At 41.1% G+C, this 20,093-nt stretch overlaps 2 protein-coding genes and 3 non-coding genes across 7 annotated transcripts; 4 read left to right on the forward strand and 1 right to left on the reverse strand.

Moving 5' to 3' along the window:
* Positions 1-2,655: 2,655 nt before the first annotated feature.
* On the forward strand, positions 2,656-9,811 carry LOC107226427 (nuclear factor interleukin-3-regulated protein). Of its 2 annotated transcripts, none has more exons than XM_015667237.2 (5): positions 2,656-3,050; positions 4,984-5,228; positions 7,687-7,899; positions 8,328-8,515; positions 8,758-9,811. In XM_015667237.2, the coding sequence occupies exons 2-5, from the start codon at positions 5,117-5,119 to the stop codon at positions 8,977-8,979; spliced, it is 735 nt and encodes a 244-aa protein (XP_015522723.1). In that variant the 5' UTR covers positions 2,656-3,050; positions 4,984-5,116; the 3' UTR covers positions 8,980-9,811. The 2 variants fall into 2 exon arrangements, with proteins under 2 accessions (XP_015522723.1, XP_046599238.1); XM_046743282.1 differs by lacking the exon at positions 2,656-3,050 and adding an exon at positions 4,136-4,192.
* On the forward strand, positions 5,532-5,602 carry Trnah-gug. Its single transcript has one exon. It is a non-coding gene; the product is annotated as a tRNA-His (tRNA).
* On the reverse strand, positions 7,425-7,497 carry Trnar-ccu. The gene has a single exon. It is a non-coding gene; the product is annotated as a tRNA-Arg (tRNA).
* Positions 8,015-8,087, forward strand: Trnam-cau. Its single transcript has one exon. It is a non-coding gene; the product is annotated as a tRNA-Met (tRNA).
* Positions 9,812-10,333: 522 nt separating the features above from the next.
* On the forward strand, positions 10,334-11,774 carry LOC107226425 (3-oxoacyl-[acyl-carrier-protein] reductase FabG). Of its 2 annotated transcripts, none has more exons than XM_015667235.2 (4): positions 10,334-10,469; positions 10,658-10,976; positions 11,033-11,234; positions 11,358-11,774. In XM_015667235.2, the coding sequence occupies exons 2-4, from the start codon at positions 10,660-10,662 to the stop codon at positions 11,598-11,600; spliced, it is 762 nt and encodes a 253-aa protein (XP_015522721.1). In that variant the 5' UTR covers positions 10,334-10,469; positions 10,658-10,659; the 3' UTR covers positions 11,601-11,774. The 2 variants fall into 2 exon arrangements, with proteins under 2 accessions (XP_015522721.1, XP_015522722.1); XM_015667236.2 differs by having other exon boundaries at positions 10,369-10,485.
* The last annotated feature ends 8,319 nt before the right edge of the window (positions 11,775-20,093 follow it).

A 20,093-nucleotide genomic window follows, 5' to 3' on the forward strand; every position in this document is an offset into this window, starting at 1 on the left:
GCCATAATGTCACAACGTCGTTCGGAATTCGGGATGACCGAACCAATTGACCAACGCCGGCCTCACGCTGACGCTAATTTTTCTTGGCGGTACGAAAGATTTATATCGACGTACGCTGGCCAAGTGAAACGACAGTGAAAATGGTAACGTTCTACGTTATTCTATCTCGAAAAGATTTGGTCAGGTATTTTTTACGAGCAACGGTTCGAGAACACATCGGGGATGTTTGCGATTTAAGTACTTTTCAGATTTTTACACTTACTTATGGGACATCGGAGCACCGATCAGAGTTCGGTTTCTTAATCTGCGACTTATGAAAATTGGAATAAAGTGGCCTACAACTTTGTACATCGACTCACCTCATTAATCGTGGAATTAAAGAATGTGGCAAAATGTTCTATTCAGCTCTGGCTGTTGAGTGAAATTACTCCCGATCCCAGCGTGGTATTATCTACCCTTGACGAAACAAGTACTCTTATAAATATTCAGGTAATAGATAACGACGACGCCAACGGCCACCCGGGGCTTTACGTGAAATTGAGTGAAAAAACTGTTTAAAATTTCATCCATCCTCCGAGCCTTTGGTATCACTGTATATTTTTAATTTCACTACGTTCGACCGCTTTAATCACAGACGTCCAATTCCATACTTTACAATTATACGTTATTGCCCTGCGGCGGTCAAACTCCGCTTCTGATATCACCGGTTCTCTTGTTCTCCTAGTTCAAGATTATGCGCTCATATTATATATTACACCGCTCGCAGGGCCGTTCGCAGTCCCCCATTTAAACATACCCGTCCGTCGATTGACCGTGTGTAGTTATAATATACAGAGAGTACCTGACTACCTGTCGACATTGGGGGCACCTCGAGTTCCCGGGGTTATTAATAGCAATTATCTGTTCCATAATTGTTTCTCTTTAGGGCAGCGTTCGAATGGGAGGGAGTGCGAGCCTCGCACATCCTTTCCGGAGGCGAACGCATACCTGGGCAATAATTGTTATACTCCCGTGAGATCACGAGCACGTGACATTTAAGCGATGCAGCTCTTATACACTCACATCCGTGTAACGGCGTACATCATGAATTGTGGACAGCAGCGTCAAAGTTCTTCCGTAGATCGCGAGGTGGATGCTATTAAACTTCTGAACGCTGCTGACCGCGGTAAATTGCTCACCTCCTGTCCGACCTGCATGGATATAAACTGTTCCATCAATTTTTTATAACGCTTTGCAAAACTTCTGTTGACGAGTGGTGTTGATGCGTCTAATTCCTCTCGTTGTTTATGCATGCCGTTATTCCTTCGCGGAGTTGAATATTGCGGATACCTTCGTATAAGGGAGCGTCTTCGGATAACGAAATCGATTTTTGGCGCGGGAATTTCAGTGATTTTTTTGGATTCGAACCTGCGATTCTTACGGTGTTTATTTATACACCTGAGTGACAGAACGCGCCACGTCGCGTAAGGTACAGGTGATTGTCTGAAAAAAAAGAGAAGGAAATACAAGCAGGGGCGCGCAAGGCTGAGCAACAGCTGTGCGATCCCAGAACTGTGGAGGATGATGGGCCTTCCCGCAGGTGCAAAACATGCTCGTCCCTTTTACCCCCTAGCTGCTGTAGACATACCCTGGACTCATCGGGGTGTAATGACTCTGATGATGATATAACCAAATAGACGCGAGCACCGCAGTACCGCCACGTGCTCAATCCGGCCCTTCAAATCGTTCCAAGTGTGCCAGGTGAAATGGACGATATCGCACTCTTTACTCGAGGGGAGATCCTATCCGGAAAGAAGGTTTTATTTTCAATTTTTTTAACTTTGCTTGCTAGTTTTTCTGACTTTGGGGAAAATTTTCAACCATCAAGGGTCCAGAAATCTGTAAAATCGTGGCTCTTCGGATTCAGAAGAAGACGGAGAACGATGCAATCGCTTTTGCACGTGATTTCGAACCTTGAGAATTTTAGGAAAATTTACACGATGAAAGCTTGTTTCGTCGAGATGTGCAGGTTTTGTTGCAGCCAAAACACGACACTTAAATCATATAAAACTGTACCTCAGAATCGTAAACGCTGAATACATTCCCCACGAAGACAAAACTTCTGAACAAGGGTCGCGATTGGATACCGTGTTCGAAACGTGGTCATTTCGAGGATTGCGAAAAGTTTCACCCCCGACATGTAATATTCAGAGATTGCCGAATATTTGTCCATACATCATTGTACAGGAACGGCGAACAGGAATGAAACATTATCAAGACAAGCCTCGTGAGTTAATTCGTGACAAATTGGTCATCGGTCACGAAGAGCGGGGCCAAAGAGGGCGTCTCGCAAAGTAGCGGCGGTCAGTTGGTGGTCAAACATTGCTTGACCGCGTAAAAGCCAATAATTCGATTTGTGATTACCCCACAGTAGCAAATGGTAGTGCCAAGCCGTAACACAAAACCACCCCGCATGTTACGTTACATATTTTATGTCACTGGATGGGAGGCGCCTGGCCCAGGGTCAACCAGGGGTCAGCAAGGCGTTGGAGGGTTCGAAAGTCACCGTTGGCCCGAAGGTATTTATTTATTTAAACCATAGGCGGTTCGTGGGGATCGACCGAGGTGCGCCTGTGCCGAAGGGCGGAGCACCGATAAAGGCTACCCGATTGGCCGCCATCGGCTACCCGGGCGGCACACGTGAGCCGAAGAGTTCCCGTCCGGTGAACCAAGGTAAAGTGAACCAAAGTGTCCCCCGACGTTCGGTGCTCAGATTCTTTGGCTCAGGCGAGATTGAAGAAGGAAAATTCATCGAACAGTAGTGAGTTCTTCGACTGTAAGGAAGCGTTTCCTCAAAATCTGCAATCAGCATTCGGTTCAGGACCTCAAGAGCGAACGCTGGAGGAAACTATTCGATGGTCCAGCTCTTTTCATAAAATCAAGAAGTCATCTAGTACGTGGTAACATGCGGTCAATCCACGAACATCGGGAATCCGGGGTTCAGGAACGTGGACAGTGATTCCGCAGGACAATAACCAAATCGTGATTGTTAAATTGAAGTAGACATGGATGTGGGTTTAACATTTATATTATCTATTAAATGACCGAACAACTCGTTCCCGCTTATCCTAGTCCGTTCGCTATCGAAACATAGCATGACCTCGTAGTGTGAGTTTACCTTTGTATTCCAACACACATCCTTAAATCCATGCTACAAACTTACGATAGTTTTAACATTGTTCTGAAATTCTCAAATTGAGTTCTCCCAAGCGATTTGGTTAGAATGTCTGCAATGTTATTCTCTGAATCAACTTCGATGATATCAAATATACGTTTTTTATAGTATTCGTATATGAAGTGACGATGAATATACTTGGAATTTTTATAAACGATTTCGATTTAAATAATTCATCGGTACTTCTCTCCATATTATAACGCGTTGTATTTTGAGAACCATCTAGATCTGTGTGTACTATTTATAAAAGATCATTGGATCTGGTTCTTTTATTTTCAAAAGTTAAATTGCGAATCTAATTTTGTATAGGTGTACCGCATCGCATAAATTCAAACTCCAATTCATTTGTTATTCCATCGACTAATTTATTCTTGAACATAGCTTTTGAATAATTGAAGTCAACATATCCTAAAATTCTATGATACTTCCCTTCCAGTCTCATCTTCTCATCGTTTCTCATGGTTACATGATACTTTATTTCCTACAAAACTCCTCATTTTATGTAATCCATTTTCTTTACGTGCAATCGCAAGGAATTCATTACCTTACGTATTACAAATTTTAAAAGTATCATTGACTGAAACAATTTTATTTTTGTCTATAACCACGGCATATAGCTGAGTAAATTTCGTTCCATATCTTTTACGTAAAATACGTTTACTATTTTAATTTCAATTTTTTTCCCATCAACAATACAACAATTTTGGATATCATAAATTTTTCCAGCTTTCGATAATTTACCATCTACAATTTTGACGTTAGTAAATGCTTATAGATTTACGCAATCGGCAAAATATAAATCGTTATTCATCACATGGTCATTTTCGCAGCTTCTACATTTTTGTTTTGACTTTTCGACGTAGCCCCTACTTCTGCATAAAATCAGCCCGCGTTGTTCTCACGACTTCCGTTACTCGCATCACGTCGTCGGTCTCCGTCGTTGCGTTGTTGAGACCCGCTGCCTCGCTGATTTTAAACGTAAGACGTAATCTTGTCCCCCACGGTCTCTGTTATTGTTGCTACGATACTGTTGCTGCTGTTGTGTTGTGGAAAATGTGTCTCATTACACCGCCGGATCCGCTTGTTCTAGAATTTTCTCTAGGCCACATCTAAGGCGGGTTTCATTTTGTATTCTTTCAGTTTCAAATGGGCCAGACTTACTTCAATTTTGACTGGTTTCTTCTTTCCCTCGTATTTCCCACATTGTTATTTTATTTTTAATAATCTCGCACGTTTGATCTGTCTTTTTCATAGCATCGATCAAATCACCAATATAGCTTAACGAGTCTGGTAGCGTCCGAAGCATGTAGTCCAACTTTTCATTTTAAGTTTACCGTGACACCTAAATTTTTCAACTTATTTATCAGCTTCTCAAATTCAACCAAGAATATACTCCAGTGTTCATAGTCAGTTAACTTTGCGTTGTCCAGTCTGTTTCTCGCTTCTTTGCAACACCATGAGCTGTTTCTTCTTCGCTCACAAGCTCCGATTGTTCAATTGAAATACCGTCATAGATTTGGTTCGTTGCTTTTACATTATTTTCATTCCATGCATTTTCATTGTCCGCCTGACATCCTTCCCTTTCTGCTGCTTCCTCGCACTTCTTCCATCATAATATCGTCCCCACCACGTGATCACATTTTCCTGACTTCTCATCAGGTCGTTTTCTGGTAACCCCGCTCATCCCCACCCAAGGTCGGTCATATTAGAAACATAACATATATGACCCTTCTCACTTGTAGTACGAGTTCACCTTTGTATTCCAACAGTGATATACGTCAGGTTCTGATGAGAAACAGCCGGATGAACAGCCGATTTACTCCCATCTAGTTGAAGCAACGAGATCACGTCCAGACGCGCTACTTGAAAATCTTTCGAGGGCAATAACAAACCGGAAAAGTGATGGGTTCGAACGGTCACAGTGCGAGGTTAATGTGCAACGATGGCAACGTTTCCAGTGCCTTTTCTGCCCTGCATCTGCTCAGAAGCTACAGTCTACTCGCCCCGCCAGCAGGTAGGAGACAATCACCGAATTTATCGATAGCAAATCCACTGGTCGCGTTCGTTGACAACGACCGAATGACTTTCAACCATCGCGAATGACAAGGACACTGAAAACAGGTATAGAAAGGCATCGCTTGATCCCAAGATCTCATGGTCTGTTGTCTGCGGAAAGCCCCACCATTTTTCTAGCCTCGCGCCGTCAGATCGGCGCAACAATGGCAACGTTTGGGGGAAGTTACGGTTGATTTGATAAGTCGGGCACCTTTCATGCCAATCTTTGACGGAGATACGATCTATTTCATCTCCTCTGGTAGCCGTGATCGTCTAGTGGCAGGACCCTACGTTGTGGCCGTAGTAACCCAGGTTCGAATCCTGGTCACGGCAATGTCAAATAGGACATTGTCACGGCAGAGGTTCATTTTTTGTCAAATTTTCGACCTTGTAAATGAAGCGAGAGAATATTCAAATAATAGAGAAGCACGCGTTAATCATTTACGAAGTCACTTTGTTGTCTTTGGCTTACGCTACGACGGCTGCTCAACGTATTATTGAATTATACCTTACAGTGAGAGCTAATTGATCGAGCAAATTCGGGCATGAAAAACGAGGGTAATCCTGTAGATATTCTACTTCACCCTAGCTTACACAAACAATTAATAAAATTCTTGACAAAGACTTGGAACATGTGACCGTATAAAAGTCTATACCAGCCTGAATGAAAAGGTCTTGTCAAAATACATCAAAGAGAAATCTCATCTCCGCGGTTTTCAGTCGACCGTTGTAATTTCTGAACTATGTTTGGACCTCTATTGTCCCACTATATCTTGAATGTAAATTCTATGACGTGACACCGTCAGCGCGTAATTCATATTTTGTCATAAATCATTTATAAAGAAATACGAATTAAATTTCTGCCCTACTCTTTGTTGATACTTCGATTATATTTCGCCGTATTCAGGCAATTATTTGTCATTCCACTCCTCTATTCCGGCCGTTTACATATTGTATCTATTCACATGTACGATGAGGTTTGTACTCCGCAACCAATTCTGCACTTGTAATTCTGTGGACATAGGCAACTCCGTCAGCTTACAACCGAGAGCTACACGCTATACAATCGATTACGGTTCATACTTGTATTATAAACGTGGATGATGTCCGTAGAGTATACTGAAATCGATAAGTATTGTCAAATTACGAGCATCTACGATAAAAGCAATTGCGTTGACTTGACAACGTTTGGGCTGTAAGTCTGGAATTACAAGGTTCCGTCCGATATTTTTGTTTTTATTTTGTTTTTTTTTCCAAACACTCAAATTTGGAGTCATACCTTACTCTAATAAAAAATCTCGACACCCTCTGCTTTGCGCATGCTTGATTAGGTGTGCCTTAGCCGCTGATATGAATTGTAAATCTGGCGCGTTTTACCGTCGTTTCATACGCGCAACTGCAACAGCGTGGATATTCCACTTTTAAAAATGACATAATTACAGTTGGTTATATTTTATAGTTAAGCTTGTTTCAAGTTCTGATCGATGGACGTGTAAACTAATTGTAAGCCGAGACTATTGTGCGAGTAAAATAAGAATTTGGACGTCGTCTGCTCGCCGAAAATTTACTGTTCCAGGAGCATCGTATTTAATTTTGACTTTGCATTTTCACAAAATAAGCGTCAGACAGCTTGCATGAATTCATTTGTGTCTTCGTTCTCTGGTAATTTGCGTAAACCGATTAGCCGAAATTATACTTCGGAATACAGGGAGCCCCGATTTCGTGGTGTTTCAACGCTATATCTGATACATGCGTGCCAACGCGATTGCGTGGTCTAGACGTCGTTTATTTTCTACAGAAAATCCGAACGTTCTATGATGCACGGCTATAACGCTAAATGATAAGCGCGACCCGTTCTAAATCGTGCTTATTGCGCCGATTCAAGTAAGCTGAAGTTTTTATTAGCACAGCGCTTGGTTCAGCTGACAAATTCCCACTAGTTAAACGGTAAAGAACGGTGTTACGAAGCTCGCGTGGAGCGACTTCCGGTCTACCGTATAACGTCACGCCGCCAATGCTTATTGCGACGGCATCGAAAGAGTTTCGCGCGATTAAGGAACCCGACCAAACTTATTACGCGCTCGTCGTAAATCGTGGCGAATCAAGAGCTCCACGTGACATTAAAAAGTGAGGGAAAAAAAATATCGAAATCTTTTACCCCTGGTGGGACTCGAACCCACAATCCCCGGTTTAGGAGACCGATGCCTTATCCATTAGGCCACAGGGGCTGTTGGGAACTTGGATATAAATAATTTACTTGTTGCCTGGCTAGATTCCTAAATCCATTTTTCATCCCGTTAGAAATTAAAAACCGACATGAAGTTGACAAGAATTTAACGTTAATTGAAAAATAATGACGATAACTTCTAGGTTGAAGAAAAAAATTTTTAAATACTTGCTGGCGCTACTATTTTCAGATCTCACCAGATTTGATCATTTTACGAGCCGTGAGTACGGTTTTGGAGAACCCGAGAGGCCTCGAGGATTAACAACTGGAGAAACTCCCTTGTCACCGCTGACTGCAACTTTTGCACTTCCGGCTGGTCTCCTACAGCCACCTGTGCTTACAGCAGTACCGCCGTTTATCCAATCGAGAAATGTCGCTCAGTCGAACGCCGACGTCACATACAGTTAGGATTGAACCAGTTTTTTCTAGTCACCTACTTGCCTTTATACGTTCTGTTCTTTTTTCTCTTTGTTGGACTGTTATGGATCTAATATAGTACAGGTAACGGTAAAACTACCGCCTCGGTAGCGCAGTAGGCAGCGCGTAAGTCTCATAATCTTAAGGTCGTGAGTTCGATCCTCACCCGGGGCATTATTTTAGTAATTTTTTTTATTCCTTTCTGTCCGTATTTTGCAAAATGCCAAACATTCGGACTCATTGTCAGAGTGAAATTATTTCTTATAATCTCAAGGTCGTGAGTTCGATCCTCACCCGGGGCATTATTTTAGTAATTTTTTTTTAATTCCTTTCTGTCCGTATTTTGCAAAATGCCAAACATTCGGACTCATTGTCAGAGTGAAATTATTTCTTACATATGTGTATATTGTTCAGATGCCCTTCTCGGACGTCACTTCATGAACACCGATGGATCTGCTACGGCTGCCCTTCAAAAGCGGCTGCGTGGCGGCAAAAAGCCGATTCCCACCGAGCAGAAGGACGAGAAGTACTACGAAAGAAGAAAACGCAATAACGAAGCCGCAAAGAAGTCTAGGGATGCGCGAAAGATCCGCGAGGATCATGTGAGTTTACCAACTAACTATTAAGGGGTGCAGCTTGGACGGTCTAAAATCGAACTTATTTTTAGGATTTGCTTTTAAAGGAAATGAAAACACTTGAAGCAATTTGAGTTTTAGGGTTTTATTATTTATAGTTTCAAGAACATTTAAAAATTTAACGGCGCTTAACGACATAGGATATTCATTGCGAGCTGATCCTGTATATTCAATGACCTGTGAATGATGTAATGTAATCCCACGAGCAGATTGCGCTGAAGGCCTTGATGCTGGAACATGAAAACGCAATTCTGAAGGTCCAAATTGCGAGTTTGAGGGAGGAGGCGCAGTCCCTTCGGCACGTGTTGATCAAGCAACAAACCTCGGGAATTTCACAGGTCAGCCCTATCGACGCCACAACGACGGGGAATAATCGGGATCCCAGATCTCAACCGCGGTCGACGGCCGCCTCGTTACCTTGTCGGGCCTAAGTTTTCTATTCTAAGCTGCTATCATTTAGATATAATGCACCGTATGTACAGATTATTACTCGGAATATTTTCAACTGTTATTCTCAACTGATTCAGTGTAGTGATTGATTAGTTTCGATTAAAAGTTAGTAGTATAAGTTTAAGTCATAACTAAATATTGTACTTTTTAGGAATTAATGACTGATTTTTGTGATCTTCGTTTTTAAGCTCGACTTATAATTCTCAATTCTCACTAGCGATTTTAGTTGGACATTTTTTTATTCAAATGTACTGAATATTATATTTTTTAAGAATTAGCGACTGACTTTAGTGATTTTCACGCTTGAGCTCAACTCATAGTTCTCAATTCTCACCAGTAATATTAGTTTGTACGTTTTTTTTAAGTATAAAATTATTCTCCCGAGTGCTGTTAAATCAGTTCCGTAAGTCCTATATCGAGCAGCGTGCAATCTGTTTCGTTTAAATGTACTGAATACTACATTTTTTTTAAATTAACGACTGAGTTAGGGATTCTCATGCTTGGACTTAACTCATGATTCTCAATTCTCACCAGTGATCTTAGTTTGTAAATTATTTTGCGGTATAAAAATATTACCCCGAAGTGGTTTTAAATCACATCCGTCCTATATCGAGTAGCACGTCATCTGATACGCGTTGATGACACGATGAATGTGAAATATATATTGATAACTATAATAAATATAGTAAGCATATAAGTATCAAATTATACGGACTAATGTGTGTTTAATATCATACAGCTGCTGCCCTTGTTTAAGAATAATGCCCTATGTATATATTCCTTTTTATTTGTCACGGTTGTTAATGAATAAAAATTGACTCCACTATTGCAGCAGTTACCTGTATCCTCATTTCGTTGTTTCCGATAACTACTAATTCTGCTTGATTTTAGGTGTATTATTTCCTCGACGGGTAACTAACAACAAGTTGACGTGACTTTATATTCTAGATACCTACGTTACCGTCTCAACCTAATTCTAATCAAATAGCCTCAAAACATTCACTTTAGGTGGTGCAAGCTCACGGTGTGTGACGATAGGAGTCATTGATAATTAAAAATTAGATTGATAAAAATGGCAAAAGACACTTCGGATTATTTGATATCGTCGATTCAAATGGATATGATTGTAAATGAATTTGAGTCGATAAATATTATGAAATCGACTACTTGGGTCTCACGACCTGCCGTATTTTTTAGTACTTCCAGATAACATATGATTATTGAGACATGAGTTTTCGTACAACGAAGCTCCTATCTCAAGTACAAATCAGTCGAATTGCAATAAATACTAAACAAACGAACACCTGATAGCAACAGCAAGTCGTCACGTGATGCGTACTTCTCTAAAATTGCCGTCGATTGCGCAGCCTCGCGATTGCGCAGTTCGCTCTTGCCGGGTCAACAAAAACATAGTGAAACTGGAAACCACTTGCAATACCGGTTATTCAACTCCAAAGGACACTGACCATAGGTTTGTAAACGTTCTGGTACGGTCCTCATTTAATATTAGAAAATCTGCTACTGTCTTTTGTCTTGTATATATTGCACATCTGTTACGTTGCCATTCGAGTCAAGATAAAGACGAATATATTGCTTATTTATGAGAACTGTTTATCTTATTTTCATGTTACAGAATCCTATTCTTCTTTCTTATTTTAGAAATGTCATTCGCTGGAAAAGTCGTCTTGATCACAGGTGCCAGTTCTGGAATTGGCGCAGCCACAGCAATCCACCTTTCTCGGCTCGGAGCGTCCTTATCGATTACCGGAAGAAATTTGGAGAACTTGAAAAAGGTTGCGGACAAGTGCGCTGAGCCTAAACCCTTTCTTATCACCGGCGAGCTGACCAATGAGGCTGATACGAAAAAAATTCTCGATTGGACGATTAAACACTACGGAAAACTAGATGTCCTCATCAACAATGCTGGAATCTTGGAATCTGGTTCAATTGAAAATACCAGCCTCGAGCAATTCGATAGGTGGCTATTGGTTTTCTGATTGAAAAATTCTATGTCTTATGACGTACTTTTTTCAGATTATTCAACGTCAATGTTCGCTCGATATATCATCTGACGATGCTTGCCGTACCACATTTGATCGAGACGAAGGGCAACATTGTCAACGTTTCAAGTGTCAACGGTGTCCGAGCGTTCGCTGGAGTCTTATCATATTGTATGAGCAAATCTGCGATCGATCAATTTACCAGATGTGTTGCCTTGGAACTTGCGGATAAACAGGTACTTTTCAATATAACTGAATATATTATAATGATCATAGTTCAATGTGGTGATAGGTAATAGTGACAAAGGACGGCTTCGACTTTTCTCCATGCATTATTTACTTCCTTTTTATTATTTCAGGTTCGCGTAAACAGCGTTAACCCTGGAGTGGTGGTCACAAATCTACATAAGAGCAGTGGGATGGGAGAAGAGCAACTGAAAGCATTTTTTGAACGCAGCAAGACGACTCATGCTCTCGGTAGACCTGGAGATGTGATTGAAGTCGCCAGCGCGATAGCATTTCTCGCTAGCAGCGATGCTAGCTTTATCACTGGCGTTTCATTACCAGTCGATGGAGGCAGGCACGCTATGTGTCCTCGATGAGCTACAAACGGAAAACAGATTTTCTCCAAATTACACCTCTAATTGTATGAAGTATACTATACGCGTTATTGATTACATATTGATAAGGTCTACATTGTTGGAAATTTATTTTTACAAGGGCTACGCTATTATGTGTATTGATGTTATATTAATAATTAAATAACAGAGCATTTATGATCGTCGTGACATTTATTCTAACTTATGGAATCTGAATTCCTGAAAAGATTCCTGACAAATAAGTAACCCCGTTTCATTTTTGGCGGATATTTTGGAGATTTTGAAGTAAGGCTAAAGTGAGGCTCTTCTCCACCTCCTGTTTCCCACTTTTCTATAATGCTGCTTTCTTAGCTTTATTCTGCTTTCTTGTCTTTTCTTTTCTTTTTCGCTTTTTTTTCTGACATTGTCTTCGCCGTCTTTCTCTGTTCTATTCCCCGTTCTAATTTTTTATCCATAGATCTTGAATAGTAATATAGAACTAGGCTAAGGTTTTGGAATTAAGGCTCTGTTTATTTTTAATTTTGCAAGGATGTTTTCCAATATTGTTATGGAAAAGATGAAAAATAAACCATTAAACCTTTGAAACCATTAAACCCCTTTGCATTATTGGCGAAAATTTTCGCGATTTTGAAAAGTGATGGAATGAATTTTTTTGAGCACTATTCCGACGTAATTTTGCGAGAGAAATCGATTGGGCGCAGTCCCAATACGCTGCGATCATCGTATAAAAAGTTACGGCCAGAAAACGAGAACCTGAGTTTTCGACATTTTTCAGCAGCTGGTTCTTCCTTCGTAACTTCTCTCCTGTTGATCCCACGCCCTTTTTGCTGCATTTTCTGAGTTCCTGGGTGTCCAATTAGTCAGAAGGGGGTCCTTTACATCGAATCTGAGACCGAAAGTTTTTTGCCCAAAAAAAAAGTGAGGCTAACCCCTTTGCATTTTTAGCGAAAATTTTCGCGATTTTGAAAAGTGCTGGAATAAATTCTTTCTGGCACTATTCCGACGTAATTTTGCGAGAGAAATCGATTGGGCGCAGTCCCAATACGCTGCGATCGTCGAATGAGAAGTTACAGCCGAAAAACGAGAACCTGTGTTTTGGACATATTTCAGCAGGTGCTTTTTCCTTCGTAACTTCTCTCCTGTTGATCCCACGCCCTTTTTGCTGCGTTTTCTGAGTTCCTGGGTGTACGAATAGTCAGACGAGGGTCATTCAAATCGAATCTGAGACCAAAAGTTTTTTGCCCAAAAAAAAAGTAAGGCTAACCCCTTTGCATTTTTGGCGAAAATTTTCGCGATTTTGAAAAGTGCTGGAATAAATTCTTTCTGGCACTATTCCGACGTAATTTTGCGAGAGAAATCGATTGGGCGCAGTCCCAATACGCTGCGATCATTGTATAAAAAGTTACGGCCAGAAAACGAGAACCTGAGTTTTCGACTTTTTTCAGCAGCTGGTTTTTCCTTCGTAACTTCTCTCCTGTTGATCCCACGCCCTTTTCGCTGCGTTTTCTGAGTTCCTGGGTGTCTAATTAGTCAGAAGAGGGTCCCTTAAATCGAATCTGAGACCAAAAGTTTTTTGCCCAAAAAAAAAGTAAGGCTAACCCCTTTGCATTTTTGGCGAAAATTTTCGCGATTTTGAAAAGTGCTGGAATAAATTCTTTCTGGCACTATCCCGGCGTAATTTTGCGAGAGAAATCGATTGGGCGCAGTCCCAATACGCTGCGATCATTGTATAAAAAGTTACGGCCTGAAAACGAGAACCTGAGTTTTCGACATTTTTCGGCAGCTGGTTTTTCCTTCGTAACTTCTCTCCTGTTGATCCCACGCCCTTTTTGCTGCGTTTTCTGAGTTCCTGGGTGTACGAATAGTCAGACGAGGGTCATTCAAATCGAATCTGAGACCAAAAGTTTTTTGCCCAAAAAAAAAGTAAGGCTAACCCCTTTGCATTTTTGGCGAAAATTTTCGCGATTTTGAAAAGTGCTGGAATAAATTCTTTCTGGCACTATTCCGACGTAATTTTGCGAGAGAAATCGATTGGGCGCAGTCCCAATACGCTGCGATCATTGTATAAAAAGTTACGGCCAGAAAACGAGAACCTGAGTTTTCGACTTTTTTCAGCAGCTGGTTTTTCCTTCGTAACTTCTCTCCTGTTGATCCCACGCCCTTTTCGCTGCGTTTTCTGAGTTCCTGGGTGTCTAATTAGTCAGAAGAGGGTCCCTTAAATCGAATCTGAGACCAAAAGTTTTTTGCACAAAAAAAAAGTAAGGCTAACCCCTTTGCATTTTTGGCGAAAATTTTCGCGATTTTGAAAAGTGCTGGAATAAATTCTTTCTGGCACTATCCCGGCGTAATTTTGCGAGAGAAATCGATTGGGCGCAGTCCCAATACGCTGCGATCATTGTATAAAAAGTTACGGCCTGAAAACGAGAACCTGAGTTTTCGACATTTTTCGGCAGCTGGTTTTTCCTTCGTAACTTCTCTCCTGTTGATCCCACGCCCTTTTCGCTGCGTTTTCTGAGTTCCTGGGTGTCCAATTAGTCAGGTGAAAGTCATTTGAATCGAATCTGAGACCAAAAGTTTTTTGCCCAAAAAAAAAGTAAGGCTAACCCCTTTGCATTTTTGGCGAAAATTTTCGCGATTTTGAAAAGTGCTGGAATAAATTCTTTCTGGCACTATTCCGACGTAATTTTGCGAGAGAAATCGATTGGGCGCAGTCCCAATACGCTGCGATCATTGTATAAAAAGTTACGGCCAGAAAACGAGAACCTGAGTTTTCGACTTTTTCAGCAGCTGGTTTTTCCTTCGTAACTTCTCTCCTGTTGATCCCACGCCCTTTTCGCTGCGTCTTCTGAGTTCCTGGGTGTCCAATTAGTCAGGTGCGGGTCATTTAAATCGAATCTGAGACCAAAAGTTTTTTGCCCGAAAAAAAGTAAGGCTAACCCCTTTGCATTTTTGGCGAAAATTTTCGCGATTTTGAAAAGTGCTGGAATAAATTCTTTCTCGCACTATCCCGACGTAATTTTGCGAGAGAAATCGATTGGGCGCAGTCCCAATACGCTGCGATCATTGTATAAAAAGTTACGGCCAGAAAACGAGAACCTGAGTTTTCGACATTTTTCGGCAGCTGGTTTTTCCTTCGTAACTTCTCTCCTGTTGATCCCACGCCCTTTTCGCTGCGTTTTCTGAGTTCCTGGGTGTCCAATTAGTCAGGTGAAAGTCATTTGAATCGAATCTGAGACCAAAAGTTTTTTGCCCAAAAAAAAAGTAAGGCTAACCCCTTTGCATTTTTGGCGAAAATTTTCGCGATTTTGAAAAGTGCTGGAATAAATTCTTTCGGGCAGTATTTCGACGTAATTTTGCCAGAGAAAACGATTAAGCGCAGTCCCAATACGCTGCGAGCAACGAATGAAAAGTTACAGCCGAAAAACGAGAACCTGTGTTTTCGACATTTTTCAGCAGGTGCTTTTTCCTTCGGAACTTCTCTCCTGTTGATCCCACGCCCTTTTCGATGCGTTTTCTGAGTTCCTGGGTGTCCAAATAATCAGACGAGGGTCATTCAAATCGAATCTGAGACCAAAAGTTTTTTGCCTAAAAAAAAAGTAAGGCTAACCCCTTTGCATTTTTGGCGAAAAGTTTCGCGATTTTGAAAAGTGCTGGAATAAATTCTTTCTGGCACTATTCCGACGTAATTTTGCGGGAGAAATCGATTGGGCGCAGTCCCAATACGCTGCGATCGTCGAATGAGAAGTTACAGCCGTAAAACGAGAACCTGTGTTTTGGACATGTTTCAGCAGGTGCTTTTTCCTTTGGAACTTCTCTCCTGTTGATCCCACGCCCTTTTCGATGCGTTTTCTGAGTTCCTGGGTGTCCAATTAGTCAGGTAAAGGTCATTCAAATCGAATCTGAGACCAAAAGTTTTTTGCCCAAAAAAAAAGTAAGGCTAACCCCTTTGCATTTTTGGCGAAAATTTTCGAGATTTTGAAAAGTGCTGGAATAAATTCTTTCTGGCACTATTCCGACGTAATTTTGCGAGAGAAATCGATTGGGCGCAGTCCCAATACGCTGCGATCGTCGAATGAGAAGTTACAGCCGAAAAACGAGAACCTGTGTTTTGGACATATTTCAGCAGGTGCTTTTTCCTTCGTAACTTCTCTCCTGTTGATCCCACGCCCTTTTTGCTGCGTTTTCTGAGTTCCTGGGTGTACGAATAGTCAGACGAGGGTCATTCAAATCGAATCTGAGACCAAAAGTTTTTTGCCCAAAAAAAAAGTAAGGCTAACCCCTTTGCATTTTTGGCGAAAATTTTCGCGATTTTGAAAAGTGCTGGAATAAATTCTTTCTGGCACTATTCCGACGTAATTTTGCGAGAGAAATCGATTGGGCGCAGTCCCAATACGCTGCGATCATTGTATAAAAAGTTACGGCCAGAAAACGAGAACCTGAGTTTTCGACTTTTTTCAGCAGCTGGTTTTTCCTTCGTAACTTCTCTCCTGTTGATCCCACGCCCTTTTCGCTGCGTTTTCTGAGTTCCTGGGTGTCCAATTAGTCAGGTGAAGGTCATTTGAATCGAATCTGAGACCAAAAGTTTTTTGCCCAAAAAAAAAGTAAGGCTAACCCCTTTGCATTTTTGGCGAAAATTTTCGCGATTTTGAAAAGTGCTGGAATAAATTCTTTCGGGCAGTATTTCGACGTAATTTTGCCAGAGAAAACGATTAAGCGCAGTCCCAATACGCTGCGAGCAACGAATGAAAAGTTACAGCCGAAAAACGAGAACCTGTGTTTTCGACATTTTTCAGCAGGTGCTTTTTCCTTCGTAACTTCTCTCCTGTTCATCCCAGACTCGTTTCGCTGCGTTTTCTGAGTTTCGGGGGGTCCAATTAGTCGGAAAAGTGTCGTTTAATTCGAATCTGGGACCGAAAGTTTTTTGCCCAAAAAAAAAGTAAGGCTAACCCCTTTGCATATTTGGCGAAAATTTTCGCGATTTTGAAAAGTGCTGGAATAAATTCTTTCTGGCACTATTCCGACGTAATTTTGCGAGAGAAATCGATTGGGCGCAGTCCCAATACGCTGCGATCATTGTATAAAAAGTTACGGCCAGAAAACGAGAACCTGAGTTTTCCACATTTTTCGGCAGCTGGTTTTTCCTTCGTAACTTCTCTCCTGTTGATCCCACGCCCTTTTTGCTGCGTTTTCTGAGTTCCTGGGTGTCCAAATAGTCAGACGAGGGTCATTTAAATCGAATCTGAGACCAAAAGTTTTTTGCCCAAAAAAAAAGTAAGGCTAACCCCTTTGCATTTTTGGCGAAAATTTTCGCGATTTTGAAAAGTGCTGGAATAAATTCTTTCTGGCACTATTCCGACGTAATTTTGCGAGAGAAATCGATTGGGCGCAGTCCCAATACGCTGTGATCATTGTATAAAAAGTTACGGCCAGAAAACGAGAACCTGAGTTTTCGACATTTTTCGGCAGCTGGTTTTTCCTTCGTAACTTCTCTCCTGTTGATCCCACGCCCTTTTCGCTGCGTTTTCTGAGTTCCGGGGTGTCCAATTAGTCAGAAGACGGTCCCTTAAATCGAATGTGAGACCAAAAGTTTTTTGCCCAAAAAAAAAGTAAGGCTAACCCCTTTGCATTTTTGGCGAATATTTTCGCGATTTTGAAAAGTGATGAAATGAATTTTTTTGAGCACTATTCCGACGTAATTTTGCGAGAGAAATCGATTGGGCGCAGTCCCAATACGCTGCGATCATTGTATAAAAAGTTACGGCCAGAAAACGAGAACCTGAGTTTTCGACTTTTTTCAGCAGCTGGTTTTTCCTTCGTAACTTCTCTCCTGTTGATCCCACGCCCTTTTCGCTGCGTTTTCTGAGTTCCTGGGTGTCCAATTAGTCAGAAGAGGGTCCCTTAAATCGAATCTGAGACCAAAAGTTTTTTGCCCAAAAAAAAAGTAAGGCTAACCCCTTTGCATTTTTGGCGAAAATTTTCGCGATTTTGAAAAGTGCTGGAATAAATTCTTTCTGGCACTATTCCGACGTAATTTTGCGAGAGAAATCGATTGGGCGCGGTCCTAATACGCTGCGACCGTCAAATGAGAAGTTACAGCCGAAAAACGAGAACCTGTGTTTTGGACATGTTTCAGCAGCTGGTTTTTCCTTCGTAACTTCTTTCCTGTTGATCCCACGCCCTTTTTGCTGCGTTTTCTGAGTTCCTGGGTGTCCAATTAGTCAGGTGCGGGTCATTTAAATCGAATCTGAGACCAAAAGTATTTTGCCCAAAAAAAAAGTAAGGCTAACCCTTTTGCATTTTTGGCGAAAATTTTCGCGATTTTGAAAAGTGCTGGAATAAATTCTTTCTCGCACTATTCCGACGTAATTTTGCGAGAGAAATCGATTGGGCGCAGTCCCAATACGCTGCGATCATTGTATAAAAAGTTACGGCCAGAAAACGAGAACCTGAGTTTTCGACTTTTTTCAGCAGCTGGTTTTTCCTTCGTAACTTCTCTCCTGTTGATCCCACGCCCTTTTCGCTGCGTTTTCTGAGTTCCTGGGTGTCCAATTAGTCAGAAGAGGGTCCCTTAAATCGAATCTGAGACCAAAAGTTTTTTGCCCAAAAAAAAAGTAAGGCTAACCCCTTTGCATTTTTGGCGAAAATTTTCGCGATTTTGAAAAGTGCTGGAATAAATTCTTTCTGGCACTATTCCGACGTAATTTTGCGAGAGAAATCGATTGGGCGCAGTCCCAATAGGCTGCGATCATCGTATGAAAAGTTACGGCCAGAAAACGAGAACCTGAGTTTTCGACATTTTTCAGCTCCTGCTTTTCTCATCGTATTTCCTCTGCTGTTGGTTTCAGGCTCTTTCCGCTGCGTTTCCTGAGTTTCAGGGGGTTCAATCCGTCAGGAAGTGGTTATACAAATCGAATCTGAGACCAAAAGTTTCCGGTCAAAAATCGCAAAAAAACATAACCGAATGTCAACCCCTTCGGATTCAGATTTGAGTGTGAGGTCGATTTTGATTGTGTTTTTCTGTACGAATAACGTATACATACATGACTCATCGAATTTGGGGTCACACCTTTTACACACTCTGGTACCCTGATATCGACACTATTTATCGTAGTAATAATTGTAAGCGGAAGTTTTCGTTTTCGTGAATCGGAATCGACAGATGTTGACCGACAGCTAGAGTAAAGCTAACACAGCATCACTTCATATCGTAAATCTGTGTCGACCCATCTTGGTATAAGCGATCAGTGATCATATGAAAATGAAGCAGTTGCACTTCCATACGGCGAGTTCTATTGCGACAGATGATAAAAGTTCATAAATATAATTTCGAGGACATTGCGATTGACTGTGATTTCCCAGTAGTTGAGCACATACCCTTTTTCAACGTCATGACGAATTCACACCCCGACCATTGAAGTAGAAATCAGCAGTGCAAGAGACGTCAGCAACGCTTCTCTGCCTGAAAACTTGTCACGATGAAACATGATGGATTTGGGTATAAAAATAAAATTTTGCTCTGTAATACATTTTCTATAATATATTTTACATTATAAACCAACCGTACATCATAATAATAATAATATCTTATACAGTTACGTACTAATTGTTATCCTGTATTCTGTTTATATACTTTTTCATATTTATAATTTGTTTATTCATATAATATTTATATATATATTTTCATCATTTCATTATAATATACTTTTATGATATTACAGTTGTGTATGCGTGTGTGTGTGTGTGTGTGTTTGCTGTGTTTGCGTTCGTGTGTCGGCGCGTCTATTATGTTGCGTGTCCGTTACATACATACATGAATATTTACCACATAGATAAATATATGTATACGTATCTGCATAATCATACATGCCCATCGCACGGGTATTGTTTTTATTTGTCTGCATATTCATCAATTTTGTGTTACCTTGTAAGAATGTTGTTTTTCCGTGTTTATTTGTTTCTGTTTGTCTTCTACCATTTTCTCGTTGTTATAACCGAACACTGCAGTACGTCATCGGTACTATTATCAAACGCATTCTCTCATTACCACCCCACCCCTTATTATTCAGTTACGTCTCTAATTATATTTATAAGCTGTCAATCAAACACGCTCACGTCCTACTGAATAACCATCCAGTAGAGTCTCGTACTCATACAAGCCTTGAGGATAGATGCTATTATACATGCGACATTCTTTCGAAATGCACTTAAAATGACCATCGCAATTAGGATCATTCTCTTGGAGGTCTCGTCAAGACGTCCGACTCGCCTGCGTTAGTCGACAACGTCTCGAACAACATTTTTTTCTCCTAACTTAGTCTACCTCGTACGATTTTCCTTGTGCCTATAAAGCTAAGTGAGAAGCTTTTGTGTGATTCGTTTCAAACTGAACAACCGATTCAACTTGAGGTCTGTCCACGTGTTAATGTCAGTATAATCTATATCTGCATTGTATATTGAAACCAACAAGCATTCATCAACCATAACGATGCGGTTTGT

The sequence above is a fragment of the Neodiprion lecontei genome, chromosome 6 (assembly GCF_021901455.1).
Source record: "Neodiprion lecontei isolate iyNeoLeco1 chromosome 6, iyNeoLeco1.1, whole genome shotgun sequence".
Classification (NCBI taxonomy): Eukaryota; Metazoa; Arthropoda; class Insecta; order Hymenoptera; family Diprionidae; genus Neodiprion; species Neodiprion lecontei.